The following is a 19,952-nucleotide window of genomic DNA, read 5'->3' on the forward strand; positions in this document are numbered from 1 at the left end:
GAGGCCTTAATCAAGCTCGGTCATGTTCACATCATTTTAATCGCGATCAGGGCCAGTTTCGTCCGCTTATAGAGCCATTGGCATAACACGTAATTATCAAGTTTGCCCATACTGTATAAGAATTCATTTCCATTAAATAAATATAAAGTTTTCCATTGTATGAGAAGCGTTCCCGCTCCAATAAAATTCTTCTTTGTTTAAAAGCTGGTTTAATTTTAGCACAACGCCACTGGGGTACTTATTCTGCATAGCAACAGCGAGTTAAATAACAATTCAATGATCATTGGAAGGATCGCATGGCGAGTGCAGTGTTGTTATAAATTACGTACAATAATCGCAATTCGCTAAACTAAAACATTGTTTGAACTGACGCAAGCTATCGCAGTTTATCAAAGGATAACAGCGAGTGTGGAAAATTACCAACCACTTCTAATAATTGAAAAGCATTAAGTAAATATGTAGGCGCTAAGCTATAATATAGCAACCACACGAAGGTCATACAATCGCTTATTTGAATTAATAACGTTGTATTGATGTTGGCCACGCATATAACTTCTGATCAAGAGACTCGCGGCACTATGAAGTAGCCAGGGAATGGAAAAGCTTTACTAATTTATTGAACTAATATGCATTGGGTGACGATTTTTTCTATTAGAGTCAAAAAAATTACTTAGGCAACATTAGGTTTTACAATCCCGGGATTCGGCTCGATGAATCGACCGCAAAATCCGGTGATTGAAAATGTTGAAATACCAAAACTAACTTTTATGACATTTGAGAAAAAATGTTTTAGTTAAGGGTCCAAGTACCGCATATAACGGTCGAAAATGAAGAATTTCGGTTACATATCTTTAGAAAAAAAGTCTTAACAATTTTGTAGACTTTGTAGGAAAGATAAAATGTATATTACGTGATAATGATGGTCTATTTATTCTTATCATATAAATCAACACTACTATCATAAAAACAATTATAAAACTTAAAGTTTTAGAAATGCGAACGTACCTACTCTGTTTTAGCCGGTAAGACAAAGTCAGGAAAGTTGAGGATAAAAAAGAAAAATAAGATCGTTCTGGTTCAAGAATCTTAAAAGACTTAATAGTGTTTAGAGCAGCAACAGACACGGGAAAATGGTCAGAAGCATAACCGACGTCTGGTAACAGAAATGACACAGAAAGAAGAAAATAATCGAATCTCTAGGTTCTTAAAGTTGATCCTCAAAAATATTTGGAAGAATCATCCACAAACATAGAAATTAAATCATGCGTAAGTATTGTGTGAAAATAAATTAATGATACTTCAGTCCTTAAAAAAATAGTGACGAGTTTCCAACTGAGATGTGAGGACAATGAGACAGACAGAAAACGAGAATATCATTCATCGCATATCTAACAAAGAAGACTTTTAACATAGAATGAGCTCCAATGCAATATAATACTTACGATCTTAATAAGTAATAACTGATACCAAATTTTATTAAATTTTAACTCACAACTATGCACTAATTGACTAATACAAATGATATTTTATGATTTTTAGATACTGATTAACAAATTGTCAATATTATCGTTAAATGTAATGTATTGCTATTTAAATATATATATAGCTCACGTGTCGTGATTCGTGACACTTGGATATCGCAATTCACAAGTCGCCGGTTTGTCTAGCTTGTTCATTGCTAAATGGAATAAATGCTTGCACGTAAAAAACATGTCCGGAATCATAAAATTAAATACTTAATAAAAATAACATAATATAAATTACTTACTACGTTTATTTTCGTAGTATGAATATATATTATATTTGCAAACAAACATGGTTTAGGTAGGTACCTACGTTTGACAACGACTGATTAGTTTAATTACTAGCCCGACTATAGACAGGCCTGTGCACTGAATTGCGAGATTTCGATTTTAATGCTTGATACTGATTATATTCGTATGTAACATGTTAGCAGTAAATGAAGATTTTTTAATGTATAGGTATTTCGTTCAAATCACGTATTTCAATAATTCTATCGTCATTTTCTACCAACAGTTTACCATATTGCACTCTCGAAGTGCGAACAATAACTAGCACTACCTTACCTACGGTCGAAATTTAGAGTTTCGTGTCACGGACGGATTATAGTGACCCTTCACCTTGACCGGTGCATCGGTGTACTGCATTGATGATTTGTTTGTATACCGATATTCATACAAAATATTTTCTTTCAAGTTTTATCTGATAATTATGTGACACAATTTTTTCTACAAGAGATAGGTATATATCTATAATAGTATAACATAATATATAACGGTTATTGAAAATACAGAAAAAAACAGTATATAACTAATTTACCCCCATTATTTGTGATTTATATTTTGCTATAATGTTATACCTACTTACTCGTAATTTTAAAATGGTTTAATGTAGACGCTATAGAAATATAATCGTGTGATAGTGAGTGTTTGCCATAGAGCTACACAATATTTAACAGTCAACGGGTAGGTATATGAATATGAATGTATACATTAGAAAAACGATGGATCCATAATGAAAAACATCAATATTGACGATGACTTGTTTATTACTAATACAGAAATGACCCTAATGTCAACATTAGTAATAAACTCGAGACAATGTCAAATAGAGCAAGTAGTTACGCTGTCAAACTCTAATAAACGATAGACCCGCCTAGAGCGCCTCCTAGCTAGACGAATCGCATGGACACGAAATATAAATTAATGTAGGTAATTTAAATGTAAATTTTACTAGTTTCAATTTAACTTATTAAACTTTTCTTTCCACAGGGAAGAATATTATTTTGCAAGTAGATCACGATATAGGGTAACAAATCTCTTTTAACTTATTTAGAAATTAGTCGTACACGGTGACCATCGAAATTACAAACATAAAGAACAACCGGCATCAACGGGTGCTAAATCAGGGACGTAGCAAGATGTTTTAGTGCCAAAAAAATGCGCCACTTGCGTAATTGCACCTATGTATGTATGCACACTTGTAATAAATACTAGATACCAATAAAATATATAATAATTAACCTGACGAAAGTGCTTAATATAAATAGTAAGCAAAAAAAAAGTTTATTATTAATAAAAATGAAGGATATTTGCGCCGCAGGCGATTATATTAACAACAAAACATTAATTTAAGATCTAAATTCGCCTTCACTATTTCTGCTTTCTACTATTAAAATTTTCCACGATCAAGGTACACCGCAGTTCCCTGGAAAAACCTTTACAGCCACATAGTGGATTGCTCCCTTCAGTTTGAGAAGCGAGCAATGACATTTTTATTATTATCGCCAGCTTTTCTTTATATTTCACTAATCGCATTTCTATATAACATTTTATCGGCCAGTGATTCTGAATGTCTTAAATGATCACTAGTTGAAAATTGTCAATTGTACGCCCCAACCTGTGTTGCGTCCGTACAGCTGGCCACTCGCCCACCCCTTGCTACGATACTGCGGGTATATGACTTTCTATACTTTCAGGTGCGGCGCACATTATTACAGAAATACAATTAATAGTAACTAGTTCTACGTCATGAACGGAAAAGCCTACGTCGTCGTAGACCTGTAGAAGGTGCGTAGCAGATGGCATATTTCTTCAAGTCATTTACCATAACCATATTGGGTCCCCGGCGTAGAGTGAAAATTATATTCATACATACATACTTACATCATTTTGAAAACATTTCTGACAAAATATACAACCGATAGAAAAATCTTTAAAAAAAAAAATAAAAAAACGACACCCAGCAGGATCGAACATGCGTCTCTCGAGATTTGCGCCAACGCACATCGACCACAATGCTATAGGTATCCTATTTAATTGCGACAAATTTCAACTTATGGCTCTTACAATAGGTACTCTCTGAAGCGCTTTCTAAATTGAGTTACTATTGGCAATCGGCTTTTGTATTTAAACAAAAAAATAGTTAATTAAATTATTAGTAAGTTCAAGTTACAACAAAATATCTTGCGTGTGATACGTGTCGTCGGTTAGTAATTAAAGTAATTAATACCTGTTTTCAAAAGTATGTAGTTAATTATATTGATACGTTTTAAATGGATGATATTCGAAACAAAATCCTTTAGAAATCTGTGCGCTCCACCGTGGGTAGAGGTTGTTATCGAGAAATCTCTACTCGAGAAATATTGCGAAACTTTAATTCTCGTTTTTCGAGATTTATTGTTTAGAAATTTCGAGATTCTCATTTCTCGAGAAATTACCAATGAGAATAATGAGAGGTTGCATAATACATTACATTTTTCGGGAATTCTCGAAACCTCGAGAAATCAATACATAAACCAGACTCGAATTCTCGAGAATCAAATATTCTTGAATTCGAGAATTATCTAATCTCGAGAATTGAAAAAGTCAAGAAATCACAAGCTCTCGCAGCGGGGATTGAAATCAGTTCAGTGCCTACTGCTTAAAACAGATCGTAAACCGTGGGATTATAAATTATGAAGCAAGTAGATGAATAAAAATATAAGTTCGAAAATATTTGATAACTACATACTTATTATTATACACATTTTACTCATTTAAATGATAAGCAAAAGGCTTCAAGGCATGCCCCTGATCCTGGCGTGTCTCTGAAGAGACGACGCCAATCTGTCTGGGAAATAGGGGCCCGACAGGGAGGAAGCCTACCGACCACATTTTAGCAAGAATACAACAGTAGGCAGTGTAATTACTGTTGTTTCTTGTCAGCACAGACATAGCAGATGATAAATGATAAATTTATCAGTCTGACATCACGGTTTCGTTCGCAATGTGACCCTTACGACCGAGAGTAAAATAAAACCGGTTATGCAGACGTGAGCGAAGAATCTGGTCAAACAAACCGCTCTTTATAAAAACCGCAGGTCAGGAATTATCAATAAAAGGTGAATCTTTTGAATTGGAGCATGTCCGCTTCGTTTAGATTATAATAATTTAGTAAATAAACCAAATTCTAAGTAGGCGTGGCTGGCACTATTCATTTTACTCACGTAAGTGATAACTGTTAATAAATGACCTGCAGAACCCTTTTCGACACACTTCGAGCGACGTTCGCATTGATACACCTAACAGTACACATCAATTCATTATCTCTTGAGAATTGCGTCTGTAACACCGACACATCCAGGAAAGAAGAATGAATAGGTAAGTATACGGTGACAAACAAATACGACAGCAACACAATATTTTTTTTTAAATAATAGTTAAAAATTAATTCTCTTAACTGAGGTCACACTACTTTTAACGATATATATATATATATATCACGATAGATTTGACCATCGTAGCTGACAATTTCGGACATACCACTTAAGTAATTAATTTGTTTAATCAACCCTAAGTTGGTACCTATGTAACAAAGTATGCTGATCAAATAATAAAACCAGCAAGTATTATTACATCACTTGTTTTATTTTGGTACATGACCAGACAGATAATTAAATCGTTATTCGGGTTTTTAGATTGTGTTGTCAGAAACCATTTGAAACAGGTTTACACGTCACTTAATGGATAAATAACAACATTGATAATAAATATAACTAGGCTTCATAAAGATACATGTATTATAAATAAACATGTATGTAACTAACAAAATAATTAAATTTGTGATCTGGTAGGCTTTCGTGATTTGCTTTTGACTTTATATAGATACACATACGTATGTATTTTTATTTTATTTAAAATATACTTATATGTGAGTCGCCTAGAGTCATAACTCACATTTTTTTATTTTTTTAGTTAAATATACCAAGTGATTCTAAAGTTGCAGTTATGAGTTCAATACTTTTCTTCTAAATACAAAAAAAAACAATCCTCTGGTGGTTTCTGCGATTATCTCAAAACTCAATTTTTTGATTATGTGAGTTATGACTCTAGGCGACTCGTTATGTGTATTATTTGTAATACTATAATAGGCCATGGGATCCAATGACAGTAGAGTAGTGAAAATATGGTGTAATTAGTAATAAAAGTGAAACAATCAGACAACCAGGCTTTGGGAAAATCACATAAATAATATGTTGTGATTGTGACCCCACCGGGTCGAACCCGAAGCCAGTGCCTTACGCGCTCTACGAGAACCGCCATGTCCGTAGTAATTTAATTCCATTAAGGCACAGAAACCGACTGCATGTAGCCAGATAATATACATTTAGTATTCTTGCTTTGACGTCGTGTCCTTCGCCCCTTTGGGAATCCCAAACATAACCTTCGTCAGACATGCCCCAAAACTATCCAGGTTAATTTAGTAATGTAGGTATACCTACCATATTATCTACGACGTACCACGTCCAGTGTTTCTTTAATATCTGGATACAATAATAAAATATTGTTTATGCAAATCTAATTCGAATCAGCAAACAAAGTGAGAGATTTTTCGGGCACGTAAGAAAGCGTTGAACCCGTGACTTCACGGTAAACTTAGCGCACTGGCAGTCAAGCACGCTGGCACTTGATGAAACATAAAGTCAGCCATTTTGATTCTATTTCAGGTTGGCCATTATTGGTTTGAAAATATTAAGACCAGGGGTAAATTACTTCGACTAGGGTAAATATGAACATTTTAGTGTAATAAATGCTAAAAAACATCTATTTCAAAATAAAAAAAACAAGAGAGAATATTGTCCAGTTAAATACGGTCGATATCCATGATTGATGTACCAAAATACACTGCAATTGTTGGCTGATCACCTACCTATAAGTCAAACACCAATAACGCGGTTTTATGCCAGTCAATTCTACACATACTTTTCTGTTTATTCCATCTCATATATTTGTCAACATAGGTACATACAAAATAATCGTAAGTTCAGTTTTCAATATGGCAACGTCATTCCAGCACGCAAATGCCTTTTAAATTGAAAAGGTAGAAGAGACAATTATGCCGTCCAAGTTCTTTAATCCTTTTGTATATGGGGTATTCTTATCACAGAATGCGTGGCTTTTTCAATATTTCAACTACGGAACTAGCTATACCCGTTTGGGGGCGGGGTAATATCGAATTCGAACCCAGGACCCTCGACATTATAAGGGTGACGCGTAACCGCCATCGTGGGTTGTCATCGACATCGCTGCATGTGAATGAATACATTTGAATTTACTTGCTCCTTTTTTCCTGGTCCCGTCACGTGAGCGGTGACTGAAAGTCATAAGGAAATAATATAACATCAGCTCACTACAGTACGTCAGGCGATGCTGAATAGCAAGACATCATCCAATTGACATGAATTGACCCTGTATTTTGTAGCGGCCATTTTAAATTGAAGGCATCACGTGTAGGACGTTGGTAATAATTCGTGTTTGTAAATAATATAATCAGGCACTCCTTTTAAAACAATGGTATTGCCAGTCGAATTACTCCACACTGATATTATGACGCACAAATAAATTCAGAAGAAGAAAATGTAAGTAAGTAGTAGGTATTTAGGGTTAGAATAAAATATTAGCATTTTGCAATAATATTTGCACAACCTTAAGGGTTTCGTCAACGTAGCCGATCCTCTCGCACCCTGCAGCGATGCCACAAAAGCGATCTGCGTGCTGGTGGTCTCACATGGCGGGAGGCGCGAGACGTGCCAAGGCACTGTGCTTGCCCTATGCTCCACTACTGGGACATGACAGGGTGAAATAAGTAAGTAGAAAGTAATTTGCACAATACAGTGACAAAAATCCCAATCATCAATACAAGCAGTATTTGACTACTTTCAAACACATAAAATGGACAAAAACCAACAACGTTGCATGATTCCGGCTGGTTCTAGGACAAAAACCCTCGTATATATATACCCTCACATATAAATACACCTCATATTTTAAACTTTTAAAATTGTATACGGGGTTAATGTCTAGGGGGGTTTCTACTTTACACAGGGTTTTTCAATATAGGTTATTGCCCGGGGGATTTTCGTCCAGGGGGTATTTTTGATCCTGTTACCCGTCATCTGACGACACCAAAATACATAAAAATGAGTCTTACAGGCGACGCATGGTGAGAGGTTTCGATGTATATTATTTGCACCTATTGATAATCCTATCGTCCCATCTTCAAGCACCCTCCTTTTGTCTGAAATCTTGAGGGCTTGTGGAAACAATCAAACTCCAACGCGTTAGGCCCCCGCTTCCAATCCGGGGGCAATAATATATCACATATTATGTGTGATTATCTCAAAGCTTGGGTGTGATTGTTTCACTACTACTAATGCACTACTATCGTTGAGCCTCATGGTCGATTGTATTATAATCTTACTAGCCAGTATATTATAATATTAGGACTAAAACTACAGTCAAATGTATTTACCCAGTAACGAGAAACATGAGTCGTGCAGTTCAATTATTGTGAGTCTATCAGTCTATCAGTGTGTCGATTCGATTAGTAAGTGTCTAATTCCCACGATAGACTAGTTCTCACGCAAAGATCTGGAATGCGGGTGAGTTAATTGTATTTCAGAATACCTCTACATACTTGTTCACAGCAGACACGCATTGTGATCTCACGCAATATTTCCTATACTATACTTCCCAACACGCTTCAAGACATAAACGACGTCGGTTTAGGCATGGTTTAATTGATTTTTAAAAACTTACCAGCACTATCTTCAGTTTGTATTCTTAGTTAAATGAAAATAAAGAATTATGACCGACCTTAGACTATAGATACATCTAGACGCCACCCATTGTATTTCTAAATGAAGCTGCGTGCCGTGCGTTTGGTTTGTGGGCGAGCGTACGCATTCGTATACAAATGTTCGAGACCATCGAGCATTTCGCTAGTGCTCGCCCAAAATGCTCACACTAGACGCTTAGAATTAAAATATATTTTTCTATTTTTTTACGTTATATAGTATTTTTAAACGGTCAAAATGCAACCATTAGGTAAAAATATCCATAATATAAGTTATTTTAAAGAAACACGGTCACTTGATATTAAAATATATAATAATATACAAATTTGTGTGTGCACTATTTATGTCGGATCTTAACAGCCTACCTCAACCCCGCGCCACTGCTGCCAATTTAGCAGAGATTCATCTCAAAATATTCAGAAGTTAAAAGGATAAAACACACTATACACATATAATCGAAAATAACACACTTACATTCATCAAAAATAAAGTGCTCAGGTAGCAGCAGTGTATTGGTGGGGTGGGGTGAGGGTAGCGGGGCACAGGCCTATATCCAACGCTTGTCCCCGTCTGAACGCGCCCATTCAGTTATGTGTAAATGTAAATGCGGAATCTCGCCACGCCGGTGGCGCCACACAGGTGTCCCGTGTGAAACGGGTCTTAAGCTTGCAGTCGAGTATGATACTGATGTACGTGTCTAAAGGCACTGACTGGATATAAATATCAAATCGAATCACTTTATTTATTTCTTCATTCTGTATATAAATGCCTGTTTATTATTTCCGTATTGACCGACATCGACAAAAATTCCTCTGATAAGAATCTGATCTTCGCCATCTTTCTTCGTTGTGTGGAGACTTGATGCCTCTGAGACGTTGTGTGGCTTGTGTTGGGATGATTCCATGGACGGCATGGGAACTGTGCAGCCATTGCAAAGTGATCCTTTAAAAGTCTAAAATGACGGATTATTAATCAATTGTAGTTATATGATGGCAATCCATCCAATTTGCAGTTAACAACGTTTAAGCAAACATTGTGAATTCATTCGTAAATATGCATTTTTGGTAGTAGGTATTAAGTAAGTACTTAGTAAGAAATTTTTAATTATTGAATTATTTTGTGTATATGAATCAAGGCCGGATTTACCACAGGGCCACAGAACAGAGTTCCCTGCATATGGCTAAAAGGGGCAGTCCAGAACCATCAAATTAGTAGGGACCCGCCCTGGAGACTGAAAACACCTTGAGTCAAAAACGGAGTAAGCAGATGCCTCCGGCGCCAAGCTCGACGATGGTAGGGACTAGGGAGGCAATTTTATTAAAATACAATATTACTGAAATCAATTGCAGCAAAACATAAAACAATATTCTCAACGCACAATTAATATATCAGACTGCCCCTTTAATGTGTCAAATCACAGAGAAATCAAACACCTATCTTATTGAGGAAGGTTCGCGTTGTATTTCCGTTACTCCGTAATAAAAATTAGCATTAAAATATATTATAATAGTGGCATGCACCAACGAAACCATTGTCATTAGATCAATACTAATTCGCACGTTGCAATTTAAATTATTAAACCGGAATATGTTGTGTTTTTGGGGGGGGTCAATAAGTATTAGCCCAGGGCCCCTTCAAGAGTAAATTCGGCACTGTCTGTATACCTACATACTGTCTAAATATAATACGTCACGTCACGACGCTAGAAAGTTAGGTGCTAGATTGTATTGTAATCTATAAGCATGTAAGTAAAAATTATATTATAGGTACACTGTGTGAAAAAACGCATAAGCTTTTGTTTTCCGCAACGAAACTAAATTTTATCTCGCATTGTAGGGAGTACAAAGGTGTGGGAAATAAAATAAGCCAACCAAATGCAGTGACGTCCCGTGGGGGTAGGCAAATAGAGCGTCGCTTGGGGGCGGCAGTTACTCGAAGGGCGGCAAATCGAGGAGAATCAATAAATATATATAGGAATAGGTACCTAAACTTAGTAATAACTAAAATTAGCTCACTGGTTGGAAACAAAATGTACATATTAATTAGCATAAACGGTTCAACAGGGCTGTATTTTTTTCGTCGGGTTCGCGATGTCTACTTTACTTCCGTTGTCTTTGGACATCACTCCTTGATGACCAGCAATGACACGTGCAGACTTGCGAATTATATTTGAATTATAAGTAGGTACATACTTAGGTACCTAATTAATTTAACCAAATATTTTATTTATTTGTATTTATATTATGTATTTTTAAATGTATCTGAAACCGTGGACTCGCAATATTGTCTATTGAAGTAGAGATGACATTTAAATTAAATTTTGTGGTATATATTTTGTTAATAATGTATTTCTTAGATATTGAAGTCATGAAAGGATAATAAAAAAAATACTGTATAATGGGGTGGCATTTTGACGCTGCCTAGGGGCGGCATTTTGTCCAGGGACGTCACTGACCAAATGTATGTAGGTATGTGACGGCCTGGCCTAGGCAAGGTACTTAGTTAGAAGATACTGTAATAGACAGGTACATAGATACCGGTGTAACAAAGTGACCCACATACCTTGCTAACTTACTAACCTTTATACTTCACCAGTAAATAAGGCACTGTTATAAAACTCAGAAATTAGCACGAAAATTTTTCACGTTTTTTTTTTTATAACGAACTCGAGTATCAATAATACAGATCTCATTTTCATAGACATAGACAATAAATTAGGATAACTTAAACCTAATTATGAAAACCAAAGCAATGTTAAATTCTGCAGACTAGACGTGAATTTAATCGTCACCATTATACTAATTTACTTTCTTAAATAATTTATAAGTATAAGTAAAAGAAATGAAAGGAATAATTATTATTTCATCGCAAAGGTGTCACCTTGAGGAATGGACGCCCAGTTTTACAAAGCGGTGTTCTAGAATCTAGATCCATGTTCACTCTTGACCCAACCCTGAGTTGTGCAATTTCGTGTCAGGCCAAGTAACCTAGATGATTAAGCTTTCCAGTCCATAAATCCAGTCAAGTATGTAGGTACCAAGTGATTTTTTTTATGTAAATAATTGCAAAACGTTACTTTCGGAATTTATTAAGTTTTAACTAATGGCAGTTGCCTATTATCTAGCGAAAGTGTCGCCATCATTGAGTACATCAATGGTCGCCATCGACAATCTGGCACGGATATCAGTCATCATAAAGACAGAGAGCCTACAGAATACGGCCTGACGAGGGTGTGTAATTGGAGAGGGGCTTATTTCACTTACTTGGCACGCTCAATGCAGTTTCAACAACTGGACACCGCCTATCGCACTTTGCCATTTGATAGCGATGTCCTATGTTTACCTTTAATTATTCGGGAAAGTAAATAGGCGTTCCTACGAATCAAGTTTTCGGAACTAAAGAATCATAACTTAATTTTTTAAATTTTCAATCAGTGTAAAAATATACGGAAAATTGTGAAACATCAATAATTGTACGATTAGTGATTGGTGAGAAAATTAGATGCATTTTATCATACCTATATTGAAATTTTTACACATAAATTTGCTTCCTTAGGGACGCCATAACTAAAATTTTGATTACTCCTGGCGCCATCTATACACATGTTAGTAATATTTCTAACGATCTGAATCACATACTTATATAATAGAAATTATTTCATGATGGAGATTGAAGCCTCCGATAGCGTAGTTATTACAAAATTTAATTATTTCCTTTTCTTTAAAAATGAGTATCGATGAGATTAAAACTAAAGACCAAATCTTCCTATAATTAATAAATAAGATATTTAAAAATTTTCAATTTTTAAATTAAATCATCAACTATTAAGTATCCGCAAGGACAGTCGGGTGCGTAGAGTGGTTGAGAATACTCACCTGGAAACCGGTCTGTCATGCCAATCCCAAAACAAATTTCTATCCTAGATTGACAACTAACTGTAATAATATTTAACAGTGATACTAGTGCTTACAATCAGTGGCGGGTTTAAGGACTTAGAACCACGGCACTGACTGATTATTGGACCCCCCATGATGACAAAAAACTAAAAATCATCAATTCCTGCTATGTATCATTTTTTTATACCTACTCAATTTGTAGAAATATGAATATTTTTAAAATTCTGGTTTAATAATTGTAGGTATGACTGATTTGAACGGTTTCAAGCCCCCTTTTTAATGTTCTGACGAATCAATCGAGTCAAAGAAAATAGACATTGATTTATAACATGAAGATTGTAATCAATCATTCATTCATTTGTTAAAACAAAACGTCAATAATGAAACCGAGCTGAGGTGATGAAACAATTGATGCTTCAATATATTATTATGTGAATATAATATCAATAGTATTTGGATATACTTAGGTATTTCACACTTTTTGACATCTGATCCAAAACGTCAAACTGACATTCCAAAAACAAATAAACGAAAAATGATAGGAATGAAGGTTATGTTATGTTGTCTTGCAAATAGCCAACATTGAAAAAAAAAGTGATAGGTTTGATTTTATCTTTGTAATAATATTATATGTTTTATGACACAAGACTACCTAAGAGTGATCCTCGATGTTTGATTAAATAAATAGCAAGTAAATTTAATGAAGCAATCAGCTGTTGCCATCAAATAACGAAGTCGTGAAATGACGACACTTACCTCAAAAGTTTCAGCTGTGAGCGGCAGATGCGCTACTTCAAAATCGATCTGCTGTTTTGCTACGGAGATACCAACACAACAAAACTTAAACGTCACACAAAGAAATGGCCACTTCCAGACACTGAAAAATATTCTTTTCACTCGTGACAGCTTCACAGTTAGAAAAATTAAATAATAAGCAATTCGTGGCGTGTTTTATGTCACATAATATCAATAATGAAATTCATTCTGAATTAAATCTATTATAAAATGACATGAGAATGTTCTGCTAGTATAATTTGGTATTTTTGGAAACAATTTTTTTCAATTTTCAATATCAAGCACAACTCGTGAATTGCAGGGTTCATCAGCTAATTCTAAGGTTGCATATTTAGATAATAATAATTTTGATAACATTTGAAGATCTCAGAACACACACGCGCAACCCAGACTGGCATTTAGAACAGACTGTAAAAAAAACTTGGAAGAAATGGTTTAAGTATTGCCAACGATTAAAATTTCAATTAATTATAGAACTTTTTAGATAATAATATTATAAATTAAGTATAATAATAATAATATTATCATTACTGAAAAAAACATGTGGTTTAAATCGATAATAACATTCTGTGTGGCCTCACATTAATCTTTACTCGTAAAATTTTCCAAGAAATGGCAATCAAAACACTGTTTGAATAAAATGTTTTAAAAATAATGAAATACCTAGATACCTATCGTATTTTTTATACAAGCTTAAGCTAATAATATTAAAGAGAGGTTAATATCAAACAAACAGTAACTAAGTACAGGCGTAACACTGTAAAAAAAATGTAACGGTTTCTTCACTATAATATGTAAAATGTAACACTTTTTTTTTCTATCTAAGTTTCGTAAAACCATGTTGAATTACTTCGATGACTCTTTAATAAAATACTCCGTTGAGAAATGTTCATATTCATTCAGAAATATTATAAAATACATTTAATTTTAATGATGTAAAAATTTTACATCATTAAAATTTATTACCTATGTAAAATATTGTAAATTTTGTAATTTTAGCGGGTCAAGCGAGCAAGGATTTAATTTTTATAAAATGAGATGGATAAATACATTTTTTGTGTAGAAGAATGAGAAGGGATAATATTATCACAGCCTGGTATGAAGTTGCGCTGGTTTGTTCGTTTTTCCGTCTTTTTTTTTTGGTTTTGGTAGAACAGATTTGAAGTACGCGATGAACGTTCTTTGCTTTCTTTCTTTCTAGTTTCTATTGTCTATGGCTCTGCCTTCGTTCGAGACAGATCTGAGATTATCCACGAGGGGTCTGACTTTTGGTTATTAATAATTAATTCACAAGTTAAAATAATTGTAAACGGCGAGAGTCACTATTCATTTATGGATTTTGTGGATGACTTTGAGCAAGACAGTGGCATGGAGTCATCGCCTTATAGTAAAGATGATACTCCGGAACGAAAGCCGGAGGATCTAGTACTCGATTTTGAAGTGAGTTCATTGATTCCTAAAAGTGTGATTAAAATACCATGCCTAAGATTTTTTCATTGTATGTTTCAATAATGGTTGAGGGTAATCACCTGGTAACGACGTTTAATTGATATTCTTTCGAAAAAGGGTCTGGAACCATTAAAAATCAACTTTATTGGATAACTCCTCACTTCCACCAGTGTCTAGTGACGTATATCTTTTCTTCAACCTTTGGTGTAGTCTCTAGCTAGCAAATGTAAGAATTATATGCTTTGATCTATCTTTATTCTATAGGGATGGTAAAATATATAAATAATAGAATTTGTATAATATACTAATGTATTATTATGTACATACTAAACTTGGTTGTCAAAATGTCATCCCTACCTATTGCATAAAATCCGTAGGTACCTACCTAAATGACTTGTAATAAATTGTACTGAGTACCTATATTGTAAATAATCTTACTGTCTCTATAACAGAAATGCCTTAAACGCATACCCATTTTTTGTCATTGCTAAAATTTCTTAAGTAAATTTATCAGACTAGCATTGTTTATCTGCCACCGGTTAGAGTGCATTGCATTTTTCTCATTGCAATGGTGTAAAGTGCAACACGTTTTGGAGGGTAGATGACAGTGACACTAACATTATGTAAGTAGTATTATTACCAGCATTTTAGTTGTCAGAACCACACAACGCTTACAAGTGTTGCAATTGCGTGTCTCACAATGATAGAAATGTGCACACAACTTTTTCATTCCTCAATGAAAAGACATCATAGTATGTCTAGCATAATGATGACAGATTAACAATAATTCTTTCATTGTCTATAAGAAAACCATTCAGGATTTCATTTTGTCATACAAAATATTGCCGTGTCTAATTATTCTGGGTAATTATGCCAGAAGTAATATTATGAATTTAATTGTAACATGGTATAGTAACATAATTATTATAACTTACAACAGCAGTTATTACAAATGAATGAAGAAAACATAAATAATCAATATTATCACAAAAATTTCGCCCGCATGAATTTTTATAACTTTTTTAGACCAAACCCAACCTTAGTGTGTGATAATGATGCATCGAAATGTATGAAAATTTCATATTTAAAATAACAATTATTGGATCGAAAAGCATTTGCGCCGACAGAAAAGGGTATTTAATATTATTGTCTACATGGAATAAACTGTTTTCGTAAAAAAAAAAAAATATAAAAGCTCATGCGGGCATCTGCGGCATAATTACCAAATATTCTTGTTCATACAATTTGTTGGTGCTCGTGTATAAAATAGTTTGTATGAATTCTCAGTAAAATTTATGTTTTTAGAAATATTCATTGAACTTCTCGGATTCTATCCCCGACATATCAATCGATCCTCCGAAGCAAAACACAACGGAAGCCCAAGTATAAAAAAATTCTAATTAAATATTTTATGATTATCTACCGCTCGATGTATTCATCACCACCCCAGTGGAAGATACACTATTCACCCTTTGTATCGGAACGTAGTTTTCTGCTGTGTTAATGTTTCCGCATTCAAAAAAATTATATTCATCCACCACCTATTAACATAATATTAAGACAACTGCAATTATTATCTTTAATTTAAGCCGAAGAATTTAAAAATTTCAAACATCATCGCTGAAAGAATCACTGGAGACTGCAAAAGAATAATTTTGTTACTGTTTGCACAGCTGTAACTCATATAATCATCATGATACTACTTTTTAGATTTTATGGGTCAATTTTTCATTATGTCTTATCCCTATTAAGGGAAGCAATGATTGAAATATAATTTTTAATAATTTATAAATTTATTCATTTCAATGTAATTATGTAAAATTCTTGTGTTGCAGAAAGAAATTTCTTCAATGGTTGATAAAAAGCCAGAAGAAATTGAAACACCACCTACTTTCACGATGCCGTCAGGGACGGGGACTATTGAAAGATTAAATCCAGATAAGACGGAATCGTATGATGATGTAATGTCTTATTATATTTATTTGACTTAATATTGTCTAATGCCACTAATTTATTAGAAATGCAAGTCCTTATCGATAGGATCTATTCTGGTAAATTTATATTTAATATCTTTGATGACAAGCTGTTAGGCGACACTGTGCGGAAATGTATAAATGGATTATTCATAGCGTTTCCAGTGTCCTGCAATACATATTATGATAAAGATAACACCGTTGTAGAACGAAACGTCTAAGATGCAAACGCATGCGATTAGAGTCCTCAATTTTTTTAAAGGTTTAGTAAAAAAAATTATGGAAATCAGTTCCATCAAATCAAAAATCAGAACTGCGGTCTGCGGCTCAGTTCTAGATTGTTAAAAGACATACATACTTCAATAAAAATACATAACTGCATAGTTATACCAATATACTTTTTTTTCAAGATATCCATCCTACCAGGTGGAGCTTATGTCTTCCAAATTTTTTTGGTATTCAACCACAATAGAATAAATATATTAGAAAATTGAAATATGAATAAACAAAAATAATTAAGAAGTTCTCAGGGTTCGTTCCAGTTCCATTTCCAGCTTTGCTTTAAACAGTGAAAATTTTAATTCGTGTTCCCTAGCGGTTGTATTAATAAAGTATTGTAAAATATCACTCGTCAAACACAAAACTATTGATGTTTTAACATAAAATTTGTCTATATAATGCAAATCCATGGAGTAAATATGTAACACAGGAAGATACCATACCACATAAGTAAATCATTGACAATAATTCATGGATGATATGCCATATATTTTTTTTTTAATATGATGGGTGTTATTGATTAGTTAACTTTTTTTTTATCTTACAATGTATTTCAGTCATATTGTGGGTTGCGCTTGCCTTTTACATAATCCAATTGAAGAGATTTTTTTTAAAACAAAAGATTCATTGCTTTTTATCTTCGGAAAAATCATATTAGTGTTTATATTTTTTGTAACACGTCAAGTAATACACAACTGAAATTTCAGCATGATTAGTGATTACATTGGTAGCTCACCACCTTGATTTTGATGATTTACATGTGTATTTTTCATTTCAATAAGGGTTTAATTTTAAAATATTTGAATATCATTTGTCATTATTTTAGGAGCCCGACGAAACGATAGGAGAGAGACTATGGGGACTGACCGAAATGCTTCCCGAATGTGTACTTAATACCACGCACACTGCTGTCTCTACGACATGGTCCGGTGTCAAATCATTGTACACACTTTCACGGACCGTCGCGTGGATTATGGCCAGCACATCAGTAATTCTATTCGCCCCCGTTTTGTTTGAAGTGGAAAGAGCCAAAATGGATGAACTTAATAAAACTCAACAAAAGCAGGTAAACAATCATTGTTTATTTCGATGTCATTCAACTTCTCACAACGGTTAAGTGTGTTTAAGATTTGTACCATTAACAAAAAATATTCAAATTAACTAAAATTCAATTATATTGTGATTTAGATTATCTTAATGCATATGTAATTCAATGCTTGAATATCTGATTAAATTCTTTTGGCATTTAGTCAAAACAATCGAGTGTAATAAATTTTTATTCCCATCTATGAGGACCCATGGCTTCTCACCATTATCGGCCAGCCCCACAGTGGGTTTGTCATTTTGGTCATTAGAGGTGAGTTGGAAATACTGTCACCAGTTTGTGTACTCAAGTATCGGATGAAACTACCCATACTCAGTACGTGTGGCCCAATAAACTTGTGAATATATCATCGCGAGTCCCTCGCTAGTTGGTAGACTTTCAATACAATTGACAATAAATGAGCGCGAGCGTCAAGTCTTCACATCCGTTATAGACTGCAAATTTTTGAAAGCTGCAGAGGGTGATTGATGACAATCCTTATCAAAAAAGTATCGATACTCGTTTGATGTTTGTCTGCCCTTGGAAGAAGGTTGTTTTCAAAAATAGACACCTCGTACACTTTATGCTGGCACCAGACATTGCCTCTATTCATAGACATTTTAAAGAATAAGGGCTCTTTGACCATTCCCTGTATATGCAGCTTGTTGCGGTTAAATATCAAGCCTCTTCTCTTCGGGAACACAAAGATAACATTACCGAATGAAAATGTTGAGACTAATGGTAAGAAATATTTTGTTTCAGTTTCTTCTTGGACCTAGTGCGGCAATGGTTGGCTCCGGAGGAGGCGCGTTACCACCTCCCATCCCTCGATAAAATACTATTCCTTGTACTGGAATTCTACAAAGTTATTAAATTTTATTATTTGATATCGTTTTCAGAATTTGTCTCTAGTCTGTTTTATTATGGTAATCTTTTATTGGATATCCACTGTAGATAAAAAAATATGTTCAACTCCTATCTTCTCATCATGTAATAATGTCGTGTCATATCATACATTGCCTTCTTTACCAATGGATATTTCTTTGTCATTGTTATTTAGTGATTCTAACATACCAAAACAGATAATGAATATCTTCAATTCTGCATTTATATTGCAATTTTTAATTAGGTAGGTATCTGCATCTTAAACATTAAAATATTTACATAATGTACTCTATTTCTGGCATATTATAACATTTCTCTATAGGCATTCATTTAGCTCAGTTGTATTACGACATCCAATTTATTACTATTATATATACATAGGTACAGTTAATTATTGTGTTTAGTAAATCCATTCGAAAATTAATTGTTAATTATAATACTTACATGCGTATTTTGGTTGACGAATAAAATTTTTGTTGTAAAGTTTTTCATTTTATTAATTACCTGTAATTTCCCCCCTTCATTTCATGTTTTAGTGTGCATTAATTAATAAGACATACTTTATATCAGGGGTGGTTTACAAAGATTTATGTTAAATCTGTATCATTTTTTATTCTTTATATTGAATATTAATCTTATCACTGCCGGCCAATTTTTACTATTTGGACACTTGTAGGCCAGCTATTTTTGGAATAAAATAAATCCCTTAAAAAATATGAAATAGGAACAGAATGCTAAATATTTGTGAAAATTTACCAAATCAACATGTTTCTCGAGTTTATCGTGAATATTTCACACTAAAATGATAAATATTGTTTAGAAAATATACACAAACAGTTCATTCAGAAGTTATGATGTTTACAAGAACCCGCGAGTAGAGTTGGGATTTCCGGGTGAGAAAGTCTCAATCTCGAGATTCGGGATTTCCCGAAATGATGAAATTTTGAATTCTC

General features: G+C 33.9%; 2 protein-coding genes across 3 annotated transcripts in view; one reads left to right on the forward strand and one right to left on the reverse strand.

Annotated features, from left to right (window-relative positions):
- Ip6k (Inositol hexakisphosphate kinase) overlaps positions 1 to 13,732 on the reverse strand; it is a 158,191-nt gene extending 144,459 nt beyond the window's left edge. The window contains exon 1 of the mRNA XM_085944765.1: positions 13,291 to 13,732. The gene's annotated coding sequence lies outside the window, so the exon portion shown is untranslated. The remainder of the gene's footprint in view (positions 1 to 13,290) is intronic.
- Positions 13,733 to 14,550: 818 nt separating this feature from the next.
- On the forward strand, positions 14,551 to 19,482 carry mge (translocase of outer mitochondrial membrane 22 homolog mge). 2 transcript variants are annotated; one of them, XM_085944768.1, is made up of 5 exons: positions 14,551 to 14,769; positions 16,084 to 16,161; positions 16,614 to 16,739; positions 17,857 to 18,096; positions 18,877 to 19,482. In XM_085944768.1, the coding sequence occupies exons 1-5, from the start codon at positions 14,662 to 14,664 to the stop codon at positions 18,946 to 18,948; spliced, it is 624 nt and encodes a 207-aa protein (XP_085800894.1). In that variant the 5' UTR covers positions 14,551 to 14,661; the 3' UTR covers positions 18,949 to 19,482. The 2 variants fall into 2 exon arrangements, with proteins under 2 accessions (XP_085800894.1, XP_085800895.1); XM_085944769.1 differs by lacking the exon at positions 16,084 to 16,161.
- The last annotated feature ends 470 nt before the right edge of the window (positions 19,483 to 19,952 follow it).

The sequence above is a fragment of the Rhyacophila brunnea genome, unplaced genomic scaffold (assembly GCF_057557595.1).
Source record: "Rhyacophila brunnea isolate RB1 unplaced genomic scaffold, BYU_Rbru_1.0 scaffold_17, whole genome shotgun sequence".
Lineage (NCBI taxonomy): Eukaryota > Metazoa > Arthropoda > Insecta > Trichoptera > Rhyacophilidae > Rhyacophila > Rhyacophila brunnea.